This window comes from Stenella coeruleoalba (genome assembly GCF_951394435.1).
Source record: "Stenella coeruleoalba genome assembly, chromosome: 1".
In the NCBI taxonomy this organism is placed as follows: domain Eukaryota; kingdom Metazoa; phylum Chordata; class Mammalia; order Artiodactyla; family Delphinidae; genus Stenella; species Stenella coeruleoalba.
Genome location: NC_137169.1, coordinates 71251638 through 71276045, shown reverse-complemented (window position 1 = coordinate 71276045; position 24408 = coordinate 71251638). Strand labels below are relative to the sequence as shown.

At 34.4% G+C, this 24408-nt stretch overlaps 1 protein-coding gene and 1 pseudogene across 12 annotated transcripts in view; both read right to left on the bottom strand.

Annotated features, from left to right (window-relative positions):
- ADGRL2 (adhesion G protein-coupled receptor L2) overlaps positions 1 to 24408 on the bottom strand; it is a 211896-nt gene that overhangs the window by 71545 nt on the left and 115943 nt on the right. For all 11 annotated transcript variants that reach the window (XM_079943889.1, XM_079943891.1, XM_079943892.1 and 8 more), the window contains exon 3: positions 9063 to 9276. In XM_079943889.1, coding sequence (XP_079800015.1) covers positions 9063 to 9276 — 214 coding nt within the window. The remainder of the gene's footprint in view (positions 1 to 9062; positions 9277 to 24408) is intronic.
- On the bottom strand, positions 13171 to 23792 carry LOC307193638 (large ribosomal subunit protein eL22-like; annotated as a pseudogene). Its single transcript has 2 exons — positions 23731 to 23792; positions 13171 to 13829 (listed from the first exon to the last, which is right to left on the bottom strand). The product of its transcript is annotated as a large ribosomal subunit protein eL22-like (transcript).

Below are 24408 nucleotides of genomic sequence, written 5' to 3'. Positions count from 1 at the left end.
ATACTACAGTTCAGTAGCATTTATCTATGAGTTTTTCGTAAGAGGAGAAAACAGAAGAAAAAGCCATATCCAAAGGAAAGATAGTGGCAATGTCTTGATTTGAAACTCTAAAATAAAATTCTATTTCTATTCTCTACAACTGTGATTAAACAACTATATTTATTTGTTCCAAGTATAACTCTTTTTAAAAGGATGCTTGTAAGTATGATTTATATACTGACGCTAGTAGTATTGACTTCAGAAAGCAGATACACACTAAAAAGAAATCATACTTAGGTACAAAACAAAGTACTCAAATGAGTATTTGAAAATAGTCTTATGTAAACAGATTTAGCGTGCTTTCATCTAGTTATTTAACATTTGATTGTCCAATACACTGTAGTAATATAATGCTGAATTAGACCTGGTTTCTGTCACTTAATAAATTGATTTGTTTAAATTTACTTTGTAAATAGAAACTCATGTTTAGTGTGTAGCAGAGAATGTTCTAAGAGAGTAAAAATCTGCAAGGTATATGACAATACAGGTACTACTGAAATACCACTGTCATCTCATCCATAACACTCACCTCTCAAATGAGAAAGCTGGCATAAGTGATAACTGAGACTATGAAGATTATTATAACATTAAAATTCAAATGGATATTCATATTCACTTTTATTTATTCTCCTCTCTTTAGTTTCAAAAATAAAAACCACTTCTAATCATAAAAACACCAGAGTTTAAATGAGATATGTCTTTACTTTTAAAAACTATAGTCCCTATCTCTCATCTGACAGTAGCTGTCCAAAAATAAAATCAAATTCAAACTTTCATGGTATTGTTTAAGGCTCTTAATTTCACTGAATAATCCTTAGGAAATATAGTGTCCTTAGGGAAAATGGTTCTGGCTTCCTTGACCACCAGTACACAAAGGTAAAACCCACATATTAAGCACCAGTAAAACCAGCAGGTCACACTTGTACTCTCAGTGTTCATTATCCAGCAGAATTATTTTACTAATTTTCATCTTAAAAGGAGAAACAGAGGACCCTGTAAGGCAGAATCTCTGACGTGACTGTTTCTTTCTTCCACATTTGAAAAGGAGGGTCATAAGGGATATTAAGATGATTTGCCTTCTAAGCCATTTTATAATTTATTAGTCTTTCTTACACACTAAATGTGAATGTTTAATATGGTTCGTGTTTATTACTGCCAATAGTCTTTCCTTTCTATAATGCGTGCTTTGGTTTAAACGCCTATCAGTAGGTGACATGCAAAGTATGTGCTCAATTAGATACACCAATTAGAACTTTAATTGTTATTTATTACTGTACTAAGGTTCAAGAGTTTGTGCTAGTAACCTCCCAATCCTTGGCCAAAGAGAGGTGCTTGTAATTCCAGTTAGCTGTCTTAAAACAACTCAGCCAAGAGTGAAAGAATTAGTGCAAATCCATCACCCAACAGGAAATAACCTAAATACATCTCAGAGATGATGAGTTAGCAGCATCTGAGTTATTTATTTTTGCCCAGATGCATGTTTTCTTAATGGACAAATGGTTGATAAACCTGACACCACAGATAGATAAAAGCACTTGGGATAAACAGCATAAAGGTAAGGCTGCAGTTTCTCAGAAATGGCAGGCTTAGACCCTATGAGAATGAATAGGTACACTGAATAAATACTAGGCAAGAGAAGGGTACCCCTTGACTGGCAACTATTGATAATAACACAAGAATAAAATATGTAAACCCCTAAAACATTACAAGACATCAAATTAGATGATGGAACAGATTTAGCTAACTTTTCCCTCTAAAAAATGTGATTAATAAGGAAGGGATGTGAATATCTTAGAAAGATAAGTTTTAAGTTTATTGATACCTATAAAGAGGTCAGGGAACAAAAAAATAACTAAGTAAAACTTCTTTTGGGCTTCCTTGGCGGCACAGTGGTTGAGAGTCCGCCTGCCGATGCAGGGGACACGGGTTCGTGCCCCGGTCCGGGAAGATCCCACATGCCGCGGAGCTGCTAGGCCCGTGAGCCATGGCCGCTGAGCCTACGCATCTGGAGCCTGTGCTCTGCAACGGGAGAGGCCACAACAGTGAGAGGCCCGCGTACCCCCCCCCCAAAAAAAAACCTCTTTTATATAGCTCTGACTAGGATACAAAGTTTCTTTATGAAGACTGAATCATCAATATAAAAGTTGAAAGGGTTGTATGTCAAGGAGAGTATGCCCACACAGAAATCTGTAATCATGAAGTTTGTCAGAGAACACTGGGCAGAACTGTGACTACATTTTAATGGATTTTCTTGGTTAAATTCTGAGAATCTTCGAACATGCATCAGTTGTCACATGAAGGTTTTGTGTGGATGTGTGCATGTATTTAAGTATCTCCTTTCTTTAAATATTTTACACACACTTAGTATCTATCAGTATACTTGAAAATAACAGAAGTACATATACAAAACTAGATAACAGAATTTTTTAAGAATAATTATTAAATATTATTTAAGAATCAATTTTCATGCAACTAGGATATTAATTAATGAGGTTTCAGGTATAGAGGATTTGAGGTTTCAGCCTCTGTGGCAAATAAAGTACCTTCTTAAAGGTTCACAAAGTAAAAAGAAGGATATCGTGTTGCCATTCCTTCTCAAAGATATTTTAAAAATAAGTGAGGAGAATATACATGCTGCAATGTGGATGAAGTGTTTTGACTGCAATGACAGTTGATTCTCCAAGTGAAACGAGAGAGAGCTATACTATGATGAGTCCTAAATTCCTCGGCAGTTCCAAAAATCTGTTATACAATAACTCTCTTAAAATAGAAGCAATGGCCTATGGTTTTTCCTGCCCATAAAGAGTCCTTATGAGAGTTATGTGCCTTGCTTCGTAGCAAGAAGGGAGGTGAAGAAGCCAATGCACTCATTTTTCCAGTCTCACTCTATAACCTACTGTAATGTAAAGAACGACGGAACAGAAAAAAGTAATGCACATATGTATAAAATAACACATTTCTTCAAATCCTCAGGCACACAAGAAATTATCACCACTTGAATTGCTGTTGGGTTAACATTGTTAAATAAAATGTAATTATTATACTTGAAGATAATAAGTTGGGACACTGATAGGTTTAGAAAAGGAAAATTCAAGGATAGAGAAGTTATTGAATGGGGTATAGGATGGGAATAGATTAATCTGGTCCCTACTCTGTGCTTATGTCCGTCATCCCAACCTTTGTGGACAAGATCTAGGCTCTGAAATAAGTTTTGGCTCTTACTTAGCTTAATTTAATTAAATTGTTCCCATGTTCTAGAAGCTAGATTTTTTCCCCCTTAAGTTAAAAAAAATCTCTGAATTGTACTCCTACTTCATAAATCTAGACTATGTATTTATTCCTTGCCTGGATGACTGTGACTAGGGTGGTATCTAATTCATATGGCCTATGCAAGGCTGAATGCTATTTTCGTAACTTCTATCCTGAAACTCTCCTCTCCTGAAAAATCCTAATGCGTTCTTTTATTTGAGCTAAATAGAATAAAAATCTTCAGCAGCAGTGAGAAAAAAGTGAATCTCTTCTGTACTTTACTGTTGGCTTATGAGACACTACCCTCCTGTTCTTGTTCTGATTTCCTTGATGGTAACTTTACCTCTGCCCCTTAAATGCAGGTGTTCTCTAGAGCTTTTCACATGCTCAAACCACATAACTTCTGTAGGTAATATTATCTGTTCACCTGTAACTACCAAGTATATGTTTATGTTTGCTTCATCTGTATGTTCTTCTTTCGACACTCTTGTGAGTGCCAGATCTGTAAAAACAACTGTTTGCTGAACTATTTATTTATATTCCACCATGTTTCCCAAATAACTTAAAGGAACTTAAATCGGTAGTTTAACAACCAAAAATATACTGTATTTTATTTAACAAGTAACCTACTGTAGCTGTGCTATGAGGTTCTAGCCAGTTGGTATCCATAAGTGGGCTAAAAAACTTGGCTAAAATCTTTGAAGGAATCAGGCTAGTTCCCTAAGTCTAGGACACTATTTTACTTTCCTTGGGCAATTGCAACACACAAAAAAAGGGCCTATCTTTGAATCAATTACACAAAATATACCTTTCCTACTGCAGGGAAAAAACTGAGGCATGTATTCTTATCATCTTCTTGAGAGCAGCACATATTACTTTTAGAACCTCTTTGCACTGACAGAGGTACACTGATGTACATCTGATAGTATGAGTTAAGACTGAAAAACTGGACCTACCTACGCCCGTTAACCTTACATTTAATATTTTTTTAAAACCCAGTAAACATTTACATACTTTCTTACTTTCAGATCTCTTGGCTGGAGTGCTAATAAAAAGAGAAAAACCTAAGGACAATTACGAAGCATAATCTAAGGCACCAAACCACCTTGATGAGAACTGGCAAGTTCTTAGAGTGAATAAATGAACAAAGGGACAGTTATAAGCAATACCAGAAGAGGATCTCAGGTACAATTTAGCACATCACTTTAACTAGATTGTACCCAATGCTACAAAGAAACAGTATTGTTAGCAAAATTCTAATTTACTTATTCATCAAATACTTCAGAGTAGTAATAAGAGGTGTTTTTTTTTCTTTGCTTTAATGAATTCAAAGTGTTGAAACTGTTTCATGTTTAAGTTACCCCACTACAATTATCTTCAAAGAGTGCTAAAAAAATTATCTCTAATGGTGATCATTTTATAGAGTATTAAAACACGTATCATTTTAGGAAGGAGTTTCATTTATCACTTTTTAGGATGAGCCATTCAGTGTACTTAAAAGACAAGTAGAATCAGTTAGTAATAGAGTCTTGGTTTCATACCTTTAAGTGAGCAGGAAATAGAAAATAGAGAATAAATAACAATTATTGATACTTTTACTATCACCAAGTCAAGAATTACAAGTGTGTTTATTTACTTGACTCTCAACTGATGAAGTGATGACAGTGGGGCGGGGGTAGAAAAGCCTTGAATTATAATATAAACATATTTTATGGTATTGAAATTTCTGTGCCTATATCCATTATTATATGTAGAAAACAGGGAGTTTCAAATTTAATAGAAAAATATCTAGTGCTTTTATTTAATTTTTCCAAAGAGAAATCTCCTACATTAAAGAAAAGAAGTCTGATTTTCTACATTATTAATACATTTTTCTGATGATTATAAATAGAAAAATTTGTCAAATTATTAGGAGTTTGGTGAAAATAACTCTTACTTTATTTGTAAATACTGAAAGAGTATCTTTAAATTTAAAAAACAGGGACAAGTATTCTACACATTCAATAGTTATTCTGTAATAATTCAGCTGCAAAAATATTGTCTATCTAATTTCCTTACAGCTATTTCAAACTATGTAATAGTCAAATATGGTGGACTTCCTTTAGTGTTTATAATCTGACATACACAGAATGGAGTACTTATAAATTACCACTATGAAACTCACTTTTAAGTCATCTTAACATCGTCTTCCTTGTCAATAAAGTGTTCATGTTTAAATTGTCATTGTGTTGATTAAATAATAATAAGCCACTAGTATAATACAACAATATAAAAATGGAGTTTCTACAGGCAGTTTTGGAACTAACCCCTTATTTTCCCTAACACACAGTAAATTGTTCAGAGATTTTGATAGCAAGGAAATTACAGTATGCTTTCACAGAATTTAAATACCCCAAACTCTAGTTCCTTTAAAATGTATTATCAAAAATGTAGCCCTGCTTTTATAACATAATGAAACAATGAAAATAACTTGCCATCTTATCTTGTACATTTCCTATACTATGCAATTACATTTATATTAACAAGTATGATAAGGCTTATGTGTTGTGCTAGATATTTAACCATGTATTTAAACGTATAACCCGACAAACAAAAGTAAGTTACCTAAAAAGCACAATTCCTCAGGGCCAGCTCTTTTCAAATTCTCTTTGTACTAACTCCCACTGCTTTTTTGCCTGTCAGTCTAATAAAAACAGGTAATTGTACATAATCATTTTTCACTTCCTATTTCTCTCTGGCTTAGTTCTAGATGCTCATGTGATATCACTACCACTGAACAGTCGGATCAACATATTAAGAATGAATAAATGGTCAATTATCAGGGATTACCTTTATTGTCTGCCTGCTATAGGCAGTTCTCAATTTTTTAAATACTATGGGCAAATTGTTCTATTACAATTTTATTGGAGCACAGAATCCATTCTTCTAAAGAAGGTATATTATCCTATGTAGTTTGTTTCACAAGCCAGATTTCAAATCCTACATAGTCCATAAAGGACTTTTGTTTTTTTAAAAAAAACAAAATACAAAACAAAACCAAAAAACACAAAAAAACTTTATCCAGTGCCATTTGTGCAAATAAGAGTTTACCTTAATTTTTTAATAACTACCCTTTAAAAACTAAATAAAAGCATTTTGATGGAAATCTTTCAAAAGTATTATATATGTCCTCTTGTTTATTAAAAATATCTTGATCAGTATCAACATTAACAAAAAACTTACTATAATCTATCAATAAAAATATGCTAATACCTATTCTGTTTGAAATTAGAGATTTTACAGCAATTTGTACCCATACTCTTATAGACTGGATTTTTAAAAAACAGTTTTTCCATTATTTCCTTAATCGCTCTTATCACCTTTAGATGATTTCACTGTGCCTACACTGATCAGACCTCAGTCTAGAAAATTTCCTGCTCTACTTTAAGGTAGACTAGCATACAAGCTACAAAACTGGACAGAGGACTGTTTTCAGTGGGGGAAAAGAGGCAAGAGGAGAGGGAGTAAGCTTTGAATAGAAAGATAAAGGGTTTTCCCAATAAACAAAATACAAAATCAACATTGTATAACTCTGTGAAACTTGTGTTCCTTCAGAGAGTCTCTATGTTCCAAATAACTGGGATTGCTGGATATTACTTTCAATCATAACGAACACAATTTTAATACCTTACATATAAGAAAACTCTAATTAAGGTGCCAAGAGTACCAAAATTTACGATAAAAAAAAAAAAAGATGCCAAGAATTAGGTGCTCTGTGTTAATGCAGAGGAAAGTCCATACCCATTGTCAGCAGTTTTTTGTATTCTATTTACTTATAGAAACACAACTGTCCAGTTAAGAGATATCATTCACATATTTTATAGTTTATAACACACACCTTCCAACACATTTTTAAAACACAAAATTAACCAAAATTGGTATATTATCCAAATAACTTTCTATCTTCCTTCCTTCCTTCCTTCCTTCACCCCACTTCCTCCCTTCCTTCCTATTATCTATATATGAAGAAAACAAGAATGAGCGCTATATGTTTTAACTTTCTTAATCTGTTGTTTTTATTTTGTTTGTTTTTCTAAAACTGAAGATCAATAGAAGACAAGCCACAGATTGAGAGGAAATATTTGCAAAAGACATATCTGATAAAGGATTGTTATCCAAAATATATTTTAAAAAACTCTTAAAGGAAATTCCCTGGCAGTCCGGTGGTTGGGATTACGCGCTTCCACTGCAGGGAGCACAGGTTCGATCCCTGGTCAGGGAACTGGGATCCTGCAAGCCATGCAGTGTGGTAAAAAAAATAAAAATAAAAAACTCTTAAAGCTAAACAATAAGAAAACAACCCAATTACAAAAGGGGGCAAAAGACCAGAACAGACACCTCATCAATAAAGATACAGAAATGGCAAGTAAGTATATTAAGAGGTGTTCAACATGATATGTCATTGGGGAATTGTAAATTAAAACAATGAGATATCACTATACACCTATTAGACTACCCAAAATGTAAAACACTGACAATACTAAATGCTGGTAAGGTGTGGAGCAACAGTAACTCTCATTCATTGCCAGTGGGAATGCAAAATGCAAAACAGTCACTTTGGAAGACAGTTTGGCAGTTTCTTACAAAACTAAACACACTCTTACCATATGATCCAACAAATCACGCTCCTTGGTAGTTGCCCAAATGAACTGAAAACTTATGTTCACACAAAAACCTGAACAGATGTTCACAGCAGCTTTATTCATAATTGCCAAAATTTGGAAGCAATCAAGAAATCCTTCAGTAGGTGAATGGATAAACTGTGGTACATCCAGACTATGGAATATTATTTAACACTAAAAAGAAATGAGCTATTAAGCCATGAAAAGACATTTACTAAGTGAAAGAAAGCAATATGAAAAGGTTACATTCTGTAGGATTACAACTGTGTGACATTCCAGAAGAGGCAAAACTGTAAGAAAATAAAAAAATCAGTGGTTGCCAGGGGTTAGATGGAGGGAGGAATGAGTAGGTGGAACACAAAGGATTTTTAGGTCAGTGAAACTCTTCTGTATGATATTACAATGGTGAATAAGTGTCATTATAAATCTGTCAAAACCCACAGAATGTACAACAACAAGAGTAAACCCTAACGCAAACTGAGAACTTCGGGGGATAATAATGTGTCAATGTGAGGTCATCTACTATAACGAATGTACCACCATGGTAGGGGATGTCAGGATGTCAATGGTTAGGGAAGTCTTACACGTGTGGAGATAGAGTATGATAATTCTGTGTACATTCTGCTCATTTTTGCTGAAAAAATAAAGTTTACTAATTTAAAAAAATTAAGGAACAATTATTGCCAAAGACCCAGACATTTAAAACATTCTTGAATTATAAAATATTTCAAAATTTTGAAGGCTTAAACAAGATTACATTTCAATTACTTTTATTCTATGATGTATAAAAAAACCTGTAATACGTATTCCTTCTGATATGTCAATCTATATTACATTTCAAGATTACATTTCAATTACTTTTATTCTATGATGTATAAAAAAACCTGTAATACGTATTCCTTCTGATATGTCAATCTATATAAAAATGATATAGAGATTTAAGTGTTGTTGAAATATTATAAAGTAGAAGTCAACATTAGTAGGTAAAACCCTAACTCACTTTAATGAATAGGCTGAGATATGCACTGTATCTATCCAGTCTGGAGTTATGATAATACTTTTACGAATTTGGATGTAGTAACTAAAATGGGATAATAACACGTGAACATTTACCTTTGAGTCATAATTTTGAAGGCATCTGGGAGGTAGCAGTCTGTATTCTCCATCTGAAATGGGTCAGCATCACAAATCTTGTCGTCTGTCCGACCATAGTTAGCGCTCTCAATCATGATGACATCACTGCCGGGACATCGTAGATCTATAGAATAACCTTCACAGGATAATTCTCTACGAACTAACCCAAATGGTAAAGCTGCTCTGCTGAAACCTTAAAAAAGAAAAAAAAAAATTAACTCATTTATGAAGTATATTATTTTAATAAGGCATTTTCAAGTAATATGAGTCATGTCTATATCCAAGAGATGTCATACAAAGTATGTTTTTCAAGCCATCATTCATACATTTATTCAATAATTCTCTGGATCTTTACTATGAATCACTAATGTATTATTAAATTTTTAATATATATCTTTAGCTGGATTATTCATCTTTATAAGACAATTTTAAATTACTTTAATAAAATATTTTCTGTATAACCTAGTCACAATCAGAAATTAAGTGGCCCTTTTTGAGTAAACCCAAAGAAAAATAACGCATTTGATCAATGGATTTATAAAGAGTGACAAGATATACAAATACAGAATGCAACAATTAAAAAAAGATCGGTTTTCATTTACGAATGAAATCAAAGCTCTGCTTTACAGGACACTGGCCTTACCCATTTAATGTAGACATATTAACTGCTGTTAATAGAATTATCTTAAAAATACATTTGTCTTAGCGTCTCCCAAAATAACTAAGACACTATGACAGTATCATACTTATGGCACAATAACTTATTTCAATTTGTAGACTCTTTACTGAAAACTGACATAAATGAAAGGATTCAGCAGATGGGCATTCAAAGGAGCCAGCACTGCTCCAATCCAGTCCAAAAAGCTGAAACCCCCAAAAGGGGCAAAATTTCTGAGATTCAGTTTTGTCATTTACAAAATGGAGATGAAACATCTATGATGTTATTATTTTTTCCTACCTGTGTGACTCTAAAATGAGATAATGTACAGAAAAGCACTTAATAGAAAGTGCCATATGAACTTAAGTATGGTGCATTAGGCGGCATGTAGATAACCAATGTTCATGAGTGCTATAAAAAAAGATTCCAAATAGAATAAGAAATTAGAATTTTAGGTTTTAATCATGGTTCTCAAGCAGGGGTCCTCTAAAGTAGTAACAGAGCATAGAACAAAGGTAAAAGCAGAGAAAGCCAAGAACAGCCAACAACAACTATGTGTGGGAGAAGCACATCTCTGTGTGCTGCTGTGCTACCTATGGGTTACCTACCGTATCAAAAACTTCTACACTGACCCAATTTTTTATTTCAGTTCTCTAACTTGTTGCCATCTATAGCGTTTCTTTTATAAAAGACTAGCATTAATTTCAGTATTTTTTCGTATCTCTATTCTTTTAATTACTCTGCATCACACGAGTCATCCCTTATATCCCTTTTTACTGGAAAAAAAAAAAATGACATTCAGAAGTAAACTGTTCCAAGACACAAGCTTCTAAGTTGAAGAGCTAGGTTCTGTCCAGGTCAGTCCAATGCTAAAACCTGTTCTCTTTAACTATTGCACAATGTCTCTCACTAATACAATAAAATAAACAGTCTCCTGGATAAACATGCATCTTCTTTCTAAAATGCAAACAATCCTGCGAAAGGATTAGTTAGTGGGTTGTACCTTGGTATGATTTAGAAAATCAGCAATTCTCAAACTTGGCTGAGTTCTCAGTTCTACTGAGAAAACTAAAAATGTAATTGGGATGGAGAGAGAAGAAAAAGACACAGCTTAGAACACAGAAATCTTCAGGGGATTGAGGCAAACGCCAACTTTGGTAGGTTTTCACTAAGAAGATTTATGGTCTTACGAGATTACAAAAAGAGAAGCGCACTATCAATGAAGAAGGAATACAGAAACGGAGCTGGGCAATATCATGAAAAACAGTAAAGGGGCCAACCTTTCAACCTTTTCCCAAGTTCATAAATAAACTTTTACATATGTTACTGCTTTCTTCCATTTGCTGATACTGTACTGCTTATACAAATAATTCCGCTTAAACTAGTATTATAGTTGTTTTAAATGAAAATATGTTTTAGGGTTTCAGAAGCAGACACATTTCTGTGGCAAAAAGCTGTGTGAAAATTCAAACAAGTGACATCATATAAAATTTTGGAGCACTGCATATTTTAAAGCCAGAGATGATTTGCAATTATAATACCTTGTAAATCATATTATTAGAGAATTACAAATATGAGAAAATGTTATTATAAGACTGACTTGGAGCCAAAATTCACAAGTTGTAGTATTTGTCAAAAATATAGAATTGATTCTGAAGCACTGTGGTTTTTAACTTGAGCTCCTTAATTTTTGTTGTTGACAGTTTGCAGGATTATAGTTATGGTTCTAAATGAATTTTCCTCTGCTTTTGAAAGATATTTGAGAAATTGCAGAAGTCTTGCTGTTTTGATAATTCAGAGAAAGGATTTTTAAAGCCTTAATATTAATCATCCAAAAAGGTAAAGTATGGAAAAAGAAAAGGAAAAAAAAATAGAAAGATCAGCACACTTTACTAATGTAGTAGATTTCCAATACAGAATTTTCTGAAGAACAGATCATGGTACTTATACTTTCATTGCATAGAACTGAATGAGTTCTTAATGGTGAATGTTGCTTTATTTAATGCTATAATATTATTGCCTTAAATCCTGTGTTCTTTTTACTAAATTCTTGTTCTCTCACTTGTTTCCACTGAACTTTATACTTATGTATAAAATTTAAAAATTGCTTGTTATTACCACATGGTGCTGTGGATATTCATTTTTAATATATATCTTCCCTGCTAGACTCTGATGATAGTTAGTTATAATTCTAATGCCTAGATTGGTACATGATACATAATTCCAATAACTGCTATCAAACCAAATTGCCAAGTTGAACAACTAGTATCTGTTTAAAACAATATAAATTACAATGCGTTTTCCTCTGTAATATCTATTGCCTTTGGCAGTGAAAACAAAGAGTGAGCATTAAGAAACAGATAAATACTTAATAATCAATAAAATTGTTATATCCTCAAAAAAAGAAAAAAATGTTTAAATTCTGTCAATTAATTATTTTCTAGGTACCACTGGGGTTCATTAGTGTTTCTCACAAAGACAGACGTTTATGAACCTTCCTTTATTTAAATCCTGTGTTTCCAACTGGATATGGATATATATATCTATATATATATATAGATATATATATCCATATAAAACAAATATGAAGAAAAAATAAAAAGTAAATATTGTAGTAGCTAACATTTACATAGCAATTACAACGTTTAGATACTGTCCAAACTGCTTTTTATGGATCACCCTTTTTATGATCACCAGCATCATCAACAACTATCAACACAACAAAAAACAATGGAGTAGTTAACTGTAACAATACCCATTTACAGAGCATGAAACTAAGGCATTAAATAGTAAGTAATTCAGGGTCTCAAGGATTACTGTGAGTTAGATTCTAACGCATGCAGGGTTCTCAGATTCCAGAGCCCATGCTTTTAGTAATGGCCATGAACAGAAAGGGATTCTGTGACTTCTCAAGCCACCATGTTGATAATACAAACAAGATTAACTTTATAATTTTTCATACCATCTGAAATTCACCAAAAAATGTTAGTGAATTTGACAGGTGACAATTATTTTAAAGGTTCACACAACATATAGATAATGATGAAAATTGTATTTGTGGAAATGTAGCGATGTGTGCCATAAACTTATTGAGAGCAAAATCTATACTGTGCAAGTATGGACATACAGAAAGAGTACTGAACAGTACAGATGTCTGGGTCAGCCTTGTGAACTTGGCTAAGTCATTTTATTTTTCTGGGTTTTAATTTCTTTTTCTGAAGGATTAAAGTCATTTCAAAGTCCTATCAAATTTCACCAATCTATGATTCTAAACAGGCAAGCTCCTTTTAATCAGGTATACATGCTATTCTAACATTTTCAAGTGGTCAACAATTAAGACATTTGTTGCTCTATTTCTTTAAAATATAAACATAGGAGAATGTTAGCATGGATGGACTATGGCACAATAATGTAGATTGTATGGTACTGCCAAGAAAATTCTCAAAAGTACATGGATGAATTAGTCAGGATTCTTTCTGGATTAACTATTTTAACCAAAGACTTACTGGAAGGGAGAAAATAAACACGGGCCAATTATTAAATCAAAAGAAAAACCCACATAAACTTTTTTTTTTTGGTTCCTAAGTTTTATTCAAGAACTCATACAAAATATTACAGATAATTGAGTTTTAATCCTCATCTTCCTCCTCTTCTTCATCTTGATTAATCTAGAAGTAACGCAATTCGTAGCTCTTTGCTGTTAGTAACTACGCCTAACCAGTCACATAGATTATTCTTCAAATATTTTTTTGGTGATATATTTCAAATACCTTTTGGAAAAAGGCACCTCAGAAGTTACAGTAATCTTGCTTTGCTTTTTTCGACTGTTACAATACCTCCACCAAGATTCCCAGCTTTTCCATTCACTTTGATTCTCTCCTAAAAAACCTGCTCAAGATTGGTGGCATCCATGATTCCATCTTCTACAGGATAGGTACAGTCAAGAGTAAACTTCAGGACCTGCTTCTTTTTTTTTGCCCCCCTTTGCCACAAGCTTTATCACGGGCGCCACGGTAGCAGCGAATGGCAGAAAGCATAAATTTTTCAGAAAAATGTAAATTCTTATGCTTTCTTTGGGCACTTCTCCCCTATTTTCCTGAAAACTTCAAGGGGTATGGCTTCAAACTCTTCCACCAGCAATGGGACTTCAAAGAAGTTTGGAAAGTCTTAAATAAAACTATTGCAATTAATATTAATTTTTAAAATTCAACATTTTCACTAAGTAAATCTTATGAAAAGTCAGAACAAAACTTATTCCTAAAAACACTTATTTACACCTTTATTTATATCACATTAATGACTTACTATACTGAGTCACAGGAAGAAATCATCACAGGTATCAGTACCATTTCTTAATTACACTTTCTTCCTTTGTACACGAATTCATCCTTAATTGTTTAATGGCACATTTTTCAGGACTTTTTTCTTTTTTTTTTGCGGTACGCGGGCCTCTCACGTTGCAGAGCACAGGCTCCGTACGCGCAGGCTCAGTGGCCATGGCTCACGGGCCCAGCCGCTCCGCGGCATGTGGGATCTTCCCGGACCGGGGCACGAACCCGTGTCCCCTGCATTGGCAGGCGGACTCTCAACCACTTTGCCACCAGGGAAGCCCCAGGACTTTTTTAAAAATCACTGGCTAAGAGTATATGACTGACGCCCAAATATGACTTTGCATCAGAGTCATCTGGTAAGTATTTTTTAAGACATATCTGCAAGCCCGAATCCAGCCCTACTGAATCAGAATATCTGGGTTCAGATGAAGGTAGGCTATCTGTATTTGGGGAAGAAAATTTATTTATTTGCAACACACTGATACAATAACTAAGACATGCCAAGAATTTCTCCAAGGTCCTTTAAAATAGGTTTTCTCTATTACATATTTGTTAAGTCATCATCATATTTCCTCTTAATTCTCTAATATAGTTTTACTTTAATCTTTGAACATATTCATAATGGCCATTCTGAAATATTTATCTGCTAAATCTAACATCCAGGCCCACAACAGAGGCAGTTTCTATTGAATGTTTTTTCTCCTAAGTATGGGTCAACTTTCCTGTTTCTCTGCATTATCTTGCAAATTTTCTGTTGTTGTTGAAAACTAGACATTTAAAATAATACACTGTTAGCTACTCTAGATTCCTTTCCCCTGAGAATTGTTGCTGTTGTGATATTTTCTTTTTAGCATTCTGACTGAATTTAATCTGCTGACTCTGTCTTCCCCTGTACTTTGCAGCTGCTGTGTGTCTCTATTCATTGTTGTCGTTGTTATTTTAATTCTTATTTTTATTTTCTAGCTTGACTTCCTAGGGATCACACCTGTCTCTGCATAGCTTAGTGATCAGCCAATGATTGAGCAAAGACTTTGCACAAAAACCATGAACCCATAATAAGGTCTCCACCCTCTGCTGATTGACCTGTATGTTAGGGAGAGTTCAAAGTTCAAGCAGTTTTCAAGTCAGCCTTGGTTATTTACTTTCTGCCACATCCCCTCGCATCTCCTCTGCTCTGTGTGTAGCTTCTCAGTCAGTCAAGAACGCAGAGAACGTTTGGCTCTTTCACTTCCAAGGTTTCCTGGTTATGTTTCAGACTGGCACTCAGTCTCCCCACCTGGGACCACAACCTCAGGTTAGCAAGAGCTAAGGGTCTTCCCCATCTGTTTTCCACAGTGTTTACTACTTTTACTGACAACACTGCTGGGCATGGGTTCCCACACTCTACTCTAAATCAAGCCAACTCTCCCTGGCAGCTCAGTCACAGATTTTCAAGGCCAGCCTTGCTCTGACTAAACTAACCACAATGACATAGCCAAAGAGTGCAGGGTGCAGGGAGAAGCAGCCCCAGGCTAGAAGGCTTTAAACTTGAACTGTGTGTACCAAAAGTTCCATCAGCTTTTTTTTGTTTGTTTTTTAAAGAAATCGTTCCCAATTTCTTATATGGCTCTGGTTACTTTCCAGAGCCCTAAAATGGTGGTTGTTGACAATTTTGTTCAGTTTTATACTTGTTTGGGGGAAGAGGATTTGCCATCCTCTCCACCCCATCATCACTAGAAGTCCCTCTGAGGACTTTACAAATATATACTGACTAAAAATCCTCATAACAACCATATGAGATACGTATTATTATTGTCACTATTTTACAAAGGAAGAAATCGAGGCACAGAAAAATTATGTTTTCCAAAATCACACATCCAATAAGAATGAAATCAAGGTTTGAAACCTAATACTTCAGCTCCCAAACTCGTGTTTTTCAATGTTACTTTAATGCCTCTCCAAATGATAATGACACTTAGCAGCAGGTTGGGGACCCCTGTTGTACAGAACATAGTTAGGGTGTACTGGGTGCCTCTAGTCCTAGAGGAACAAGGGCAAGAAAGGAAATAGTTGTCTGATGGTCAAGTAGTCAATGAAATTGCTCAGTCAACATAGTCAACATAAAGAAATGCCCAAATTAAAACTCTTTAATCACACTATTACTATGACATTTATTCTAAGCTGTACTTTCAATATATTTCTATTTCAACAAAGAAAAAAAAAAAGCATCCCAACAAGCAAAGTGTAATCCAATCCATCTGACAATCGAAGAAAAAACTTGTGGGAGGCTCTGTGAGCAAAAAATCAATATTGCAGCTTTGTGCTGTGCAAATGTGAACACTGCCAAATAGTGGTGCTTAGAGTAAAATGAACTGTTTTGCTCCATTTTCTGCACTCTGAACAAATGACTTTGAAGACACTTTTTCCCTCCCAAGCTATAAAATGTCAAGCAATAAGTCTGTGTTTTAGGCTAGTGATTGGAATAAACACCTCCTGTCAACAGGTGCAGTGACTTAGGATTGAAATCTTTCATATTCAGGGAATAACTCCTAATAAACAGATGTACTGCTATGAGATGGGAATTTGTAAGACCAGAACTGGAATTCTAACATTGGATTTCACATCATTTATGAGCATTTTTGCAAGAAAATGTGCTACTCTGGCAATAAATAGTATACTGCTATAAGCTTATGCCTGTGGTGGACTTCAAACTCTTGTGGGAACATTTTGCTTTTCTAACATTGTCTCCCTCAGTCTGCTCTTTGGACATTTCTGTAAAATCATACATTCCATTAAAAGACTTTTTAAAGCTATAATATAAAAACTTCAACTTTTCTGGTACTGTTTTCCTTAATTACTTTGAACTGAACCCTGTCATGTATGCCCTGCTCATGCCAGCTATGGTCCCAGTAAGCACCACTCCTTTTGATTATCATGGTCCTCTATGGGACTGAGGCTGTGACTTCAAGCTCTACAGAAACATTAACTCAGACCATCGTCTATTACCAGTGGCGGAATATGAAATCTCTGATTTACTCCTGTTTATGTATGATAATAAGATTTCTTCCTAAAAGGGAAATAAGAAAAATACTTAATGAGAAGGGGGGCATGATTTCCACCAGGCTGAACTCTAGTTCAGAAGCTTCCAGAAAACTTATTCCCATTTCATTTTAATTTAGGTGAAAAGTCAGTGTTCAGAGTAAACCTAAAAGATAAATTATTTCACTAATAGTTCAACTTTTTCAATTTATCTCTGCATATTCATGAGGTTATTATAACAAAATTTTTAAAATCAAGGATGTATAATAAAACTTACCTTTGACCTAATGAAACTTCAAAGCTTTTGCACAGCAAAGAAAACCATAAACAAGACCAAAAGACAACCCTCAGAATAGGAGAAAATATTTGCAAATGAAGCAACTGACAAAGGATTAATCTCCAAAATTTATAAGCAGCTCATGCAGCTCAATAACAAAAAAACAAACAACCCAATCCAAAAATGGGCAGAAGACCTAAATAGACATTTCCCCAAAGAAGATATACAGACTGCCAACAAACACATGAAAGAATGCTCAACATCATTAATCATTAGAGAAATGCAAATCAAAACTACAATGAGATATCATCTCACACCAGTCAGTATGGCCATCATCAAAAAAACTACAAACAATAAATGCTGGAGAGGGTGTGGAGAAAAGCGAACACTCTTGCACTGCTGGTGGGAATATAAATTGATACAGCCACTATGGAGAACAGTATGGAGGTTCCTTAAAAAAACTACAAATAGAACTACCATATGCCCCAGCAATCCCACTACTGGGCATATACCCTGAGAAAACCATAATTCAAAAAGAGTCATGTACCAAAATGTTCATTCCAGCTCTATGTACAATAGCCCAGAGATGGAAACAACCTAAGTGTCCATCATCGGATGAATGGATAAAGAAGATGTGGCACATATATACAATGGAATATTACTCAGCCATAAAAAGAAACGAAATTGAGCTATTTGTAATGAGGTGGATAGACCTAGAGTCTGTCATACAGAGTGAAGTGAGTCAGAAAGAGAAAGACAAATACCGTATGCTAACACACATATATATGGAATTTAAGGAAAAAAAATGTCATGAAGAACCTAGGGGTAAGACAGGAATAAAGACACAAATCTACTAGAGAATGGACTTGAGGATATGGGGGGGGGAGGGTGAGCTGTGACAAAGTGAGAGAGGCATGGACATATATACACTACCAAACGTAAGGTAGATAGCTAGTGGGAAGCAGCCGCATAACACAGGGAGATCAGCTCAGTGCTTTGTGACCACCCAGAGCGGTGGGATAGGGAGGGTGGGAGGGAGGGAGACGTGAGAGGGAAGAGATATGGGAACATCTGTATATGTATAACTGATTCACTTTGTTATAAAGCAGAAACTAACACACCATTATAAAGCAATTATACTCCAGTAAAGATGTAAAAAAAAAAAAAAACTTACCTTTGTATACTGAAAGGCAGTACGTTAAAAACTCATTCCATTTAAGCTTGCAGAATGTCACTCTATTGTTTTAGTTACTCTTAGTCCGTTTTAAGAGATAGCTTTATCAATCAAACTCTAAAATATCTAATGTTTTGTGTTCATTAACATATAATTCTTTAACCTGTCAGTATTATGTGAGAAGCCTAAACCATGGCATGTGCACAGTAAAAAAAAACTACTTTCACCTTTGAACTTGTGTTCATGCCAAGAACAAAAAAAATAAAGGAATGCAATGTCATTTTCCAGCACCCTGGCCTTGAAAATGTAGCAATTTGTGTGTTAAGTAAACTTGGTTAGCATGAAACACAAATCAAATCCTTACAAAAATATAAAGTTCTTGCAAAAGAAAGTGTTCAAACAATTTAAGGTCATGTAACTACAAAATAGTCAACTCATCATATATGTGTGACATGCCTTAGCTTCTTGTGTCTTTCTGGTTTACAAAACATTTTTTTCTATTTTGGATATATTTTAAATTATGAAGCACTTCAAACAAAAAAGTTTTTAGAAGAATGTTTACAGTTTCGAGTAAGATCAATTTATACACAAAATACTAAGATTTACATTGGAATACACAAAAATTCCTAATAAATAAATACATGATAAAAAAATTAATACATAATTAAATCCAATTACATAAACAGCAAGGGAAAAAACTTTACCTCTGTGTTTTGTTAAAAGGAACAAAATTCTGGACACTTTGGACACTCAAAACGTAAAAATATACTGCAAGAATGCCATCAGCTATTAGGTTCAAATATGACTACTCCTGAAAAGCCTCTCAATATTTTAAGGAGAAAGTATGCATTATAAGTCCTTCAAAACATTTGGAGATTAAATTCCTTATTAGAAAGAAATTGATCTCTCCCACTTAAAAACCTGTAAATTATCTGGCAATGATTAATAATTCACAAGTGCCATTAAAATATAGCAATTTAAAAGTTATAAATTACTCTCAGCTTAATACTGAACTTTAAAAGAAAAATTCCTGGTAAGCATGTCTATTAAGAATAATATATGCCACAGACAGACGCTTTTAATAGTCTCAGCATATAGCTAGCTATAACTTCTTGAAAGTTCACAAACATACAATACTTTCATTCTGATCTATTTTTAAATATTAGTGAATTTTGTATTAAGCCTCAATATTACCCTTACTACTCAGTGCCTATGCCCTCTGCACAGGATGTTCTACTCGTTTTTCTCTTAGGAAACAATTATTCTCCAAAATCCAGTTCAAAGCTTCCCTAACAATGGGGAATGAAGAACCTGAGCTCAGGTTTGGGTCATCTATTTTCTTTCTTCCAATAAATATTTATGAGCGTCTACTATGTGCCTAGCACTCTTCCACACACTTGGGATGTAACAGTGAAAAAAATGACAATGATCCCTGTGTCTGGGTAGCTTCCATAAGGAGTGAGTTCTCCTTGAGGAAAGATATCATCCACCATTACAATGCCAAGCCTGATAGTCAGTTTACAGTGGTCTCTTTATAGCGGACATAAAATAAAGACATGTTAAAACAATAGGTGTAGGAATGAAATGAGTGCATGAACAATTATGAGCTCCACTATCAGAGCAGGCAACATGTTCTTTACTTATATTCCTCTGCTACTGAACGCTGAGTGGCTGAATAGAAAGAAGTGAAGCTTATTTACTTTTGTGTCCTTAGTTTCCAACACAGTGCATGGTACATAGTCAGCAATCACCTTTTGCTTAGTTTTATTTTATGCATTATTTTATACCTTAATTCTTTGTACAAAAAGTTGTCAAATATACCCAAGATGAAGATGTTTTTATACAGGGGGAGAAAACACACGCACCACAATTTTATCTTTTTATATATGTTAGTTTTAAAGTTTCTAGTTTTGAAGTTTAAGCTATGTACATTATCAGGAAATGTTGTATTTAAAACATTTTATGTCGGGAGATAAAAAAATATATATATAAATGTAACAAAGATGACATCTTCACCAGAGTCTCCAAATCAGTGGAACTCAACTATGAAATGCACCCTTAAAAGACTGACCACCTGCTAGAGTTAAAAATCATCCAGGAGTTGTGGTCATTGGTCATGTGAAACCATCACAAAAACCAGAATAGCAACTTTACCACTCCCCTTTTTCTTCCCTCAAGGAAATAGTAAACACTTATATTTATTTATTATTTATTTAATATTAATATTTATTATTTTTAATAACTAGTTAAAACCAGTTTAGCATTAAGAATTTACTATTGGAAATGCAATTTCTCAAGTCATTTACATTGCACTATCAAATCAAAATTCGTAAGTAATTCTGTGTAAAGTATTCACTGACAACAACAACAACAACAACAAAAAAAAAACTAGAGAATAATCACAGAATAAGTAAGAAAATAATTTCATCGTCTCTTCTGGTACAACAATTTATTTCTACTTCCACATTGATTATTTACTATAATCTTCTAGCAATTTTATTATTTTTATTACCCTTCTTGTTATCAGAAATTCCACTACCTCCCCTCACCCACCCAACCTCAGAACATATGTTCTTAAAAGCGGTTACACAAAGCAACAACACAAAAATATGAGTCTCGTTTCTTCATCCAGTGGCTCACACCAAGCCATACCGGCTAAAGGATTCTATTCCTTTCCTGTCACGGTATTAGTCTGATGAATACAACTACCTAGGAGTGGAGACCCCATTTAGAGTATTCCCCAGGCAGGTCTCCCAGATCAGAAAGTCAAAATTCAAATTCTAAGTCTTTTTGTTAATATCTTGTATTCAAACATAAACAATATTAAAAAAAAAAAACCAAACCCCCAAAAAACTATTAACCATAATTTCATTTTTTTAAAGGTACATTTAAGTTGAATCACAAGAGGGACAACAATGTATATAAGACTTCCATGTCAATTAACTTTTATTTGGTAACAATGAACTCTAAAGATGTTAATTTACCAGGGTTACAACCGGCTTCCTCATTAAAGGCATCTATAAGGAGGCCAATTAACACCAATTCTAAAACTTATTTAACTACACAGAAACTGCAGGAAACCACCCACTCATTTCTCTCTTTCCCAAACAGGAATCCAAAGGTAATCACATTCAACTGCTGACTCAAACAAGTGTCCTAGAAGGGAAAGGCATTATATCTCCACATACATTCCTATGAGGTATTTATTTCTCACTTCAGGTAGGAAAGATTAGCACAGCCTGAAACCAGTCTCAACTCTTATCTTGACTTTTCACAAACTGTTACCCCCACTAACCACTAACACTTGGATCATTTAAAACATGTCAGGCATTTAACCTTTTCCCCACCGAATAAGGGAGAAATTTCATGTCTTTCTTTCTACATGCCATAAAAGGCACTCTTTCCCTAAAACCTCAAATGACTTTAGGAAGTTAGGGTTTTTTTAGAAGATATTTATTTAACTGAACACACTAAAACTATCGAAGATGACACAAATGCTTTTCTGCTAGAAGTGAGAAGGCATCTTCCAATACGGTTCTAGAAAGAGAAATTCTTACTGAGGTCCTTTCCCATCTCAAAAAAATAACTCATGAGACCAAAGTTGACTTATTTAGTTTCCCCCCTTTTCCCCAAAATGATGCTTAAAATTTTATTCTAAATTATACTACAGGGACTTCCCTGGTGGTCCAGTGGTTAAGACTGCGCCTTCCAATACAGGGGGTGCGGATTTAATCCCTGGTTGGGGAGCTAAGATCCCATATGCTTCATGGCCAAAGAAAACAAAACATAAAACAGAAGCAATATTGTAACAAATTCAATAAAGACTTTAAAAATGGTCCAATCAAGAAAAACTTTAAAAAAAATAAATTAAAAAAATAAATTATACTACATACATGGAATTTTTGAAACCCCAAACTAGACTGTAACTACTAAGATGTAACTCTTTCTTTATAAATAAAGGCTATTTTTTATCTCATGAACAAGTTGTAAAGATAAATTTCTGAAAGATACACAGAGCTATTGGAGTAACTAACCAAGTGGGTAATAAGATCTATAAAACAAAAATTAAAAGATTTACTCCAGTAAATACTGTACTACTGTGCTGTTACATTTTTCAATGCTCCTGGACCAATTAAAAACTGCAAAATAAATGAAACCAAATGCAGTCGTGAACCCATTTTTGTGAACTTCAATTCAAAATGCAAACTCAAAATAATCAAAACCACCTCCAAATGGAAAACAGCATTTCAAAGTTATCTCTTACTAACATCTTTGGCAGTCCCACCTAAACACATTTATTGCTCATTCATTCATCCACTTGTATTTCTGTCCTTAGCACATTCTAATTTCTCCACCAGGCTATTCAGAGATAAGCCACAGAAACTCATAATTCCCAAAAACAAACAAAAAAAAAAGGAGAGAAGAAACTTGAAATTCTCAGGTTGGAGGCAACTCCACCACTTCCACAAACTACAGAAAGCCCACTCAATGATAGAAGTTCTCCCTGACAAAAGAGATGACTTATAGAAGTATTCTACTGTGATACTCTGAATGAAAACAGAAACTGCTTCCCCAAATGATATGAAGGTTATCATATAATTCCTTAAATGACAATATAGTTACCTTGATTTCATGGGTGGTTTCGGTGTTATTATTTTTGCATTGTGATGTTGAGGTTTGTTTAATTTTTGATGAAAAGATAAGGTTTTAAAGAACACACTCAAACTATTCTCAAATCTGTGTCGCCAGAGCATCGGGGAGGGAGGTGGAGGTGGGAGGGATAAGTTTAATCTGACATTGCACGGCGAAAATGTTGCCTTAAAAAACAAACAGCACGACTTGCCTGCAGTTAAAATTTTATCCTTTCTTGTATTTAACTGCCAAGTTGAACATCAAGAGAACAAGAAAAAGCACGGTAGCAGATCCAAGTGTATAGACCCTGCCCTTACATACACAGCCCAGTGTCATCTTTCATACTTGCCTTGTATAGGTACCAACAGCACAAAGGCAACAGAGCAGTTCCAACTTCTGGATTCAGACATTCTAATGAATTATAAGGAAAAAAGGCTCTTAGGAACCCCGTTTCAGCCCGTGTTGCTATGTCTCATTGTACTACTCTAATGTCCCTTCCCTCTACTTTAACTCAGGTCTCCCCAACCCCCGGGCCACGGACCGGAATCGGGCCGCACAGCAGGAGGTGAGCAGTGGGCGAGCGAAGCTTCATAAACTGCCGCTCTCCATCACTCCCCATCGCTCACATTACCTCCTGAACCATCCCCCCCCCACTCCCGTCTGTGGAAAAACTGTCTTCCACGAAACCGGTCCCTGGTGACAAAAAGGTTGGGCACTGCTGCTTTAAATGTTTATTTCCCTTTACAATCTGAAATACTTTAAATTTCACCCTTATGAAGCTGAATGTTGCCAGATAAAAAAGCTCCCTTACTATAAAAAAAGAAGAAGAAGAAAGGCTTGATAAGAGTCTCAAAAACAAGTGCTTCTTATCAGAAAATGAGAGTAAGTTTAGGTGAATCTGATTTATAATGACAACAGGCATGTTTCAGAAAATTACATCTCCCAAGATAAACTGTCTAAACAAATACCACTACGTTTAAATACTTTATATAAGATGTACTCACAAATCATGAGTATCAATTTCAAAGTAGGTGAAGAAAAAAAAACAGGAAAATAAACATATACAATGCTCAGTTTAATTGGTAAGAGCAAAAGGAGGCAAAAAATTAAAATATGATGAAATTTTCTCCTATCAAATTACCAAATATCTATGAGTATTGTAAAACACACAGACTCATACATTTCTAAGATTACAAACTGATACCATATTTCTGAAGACTCTTACCAAATTTCTT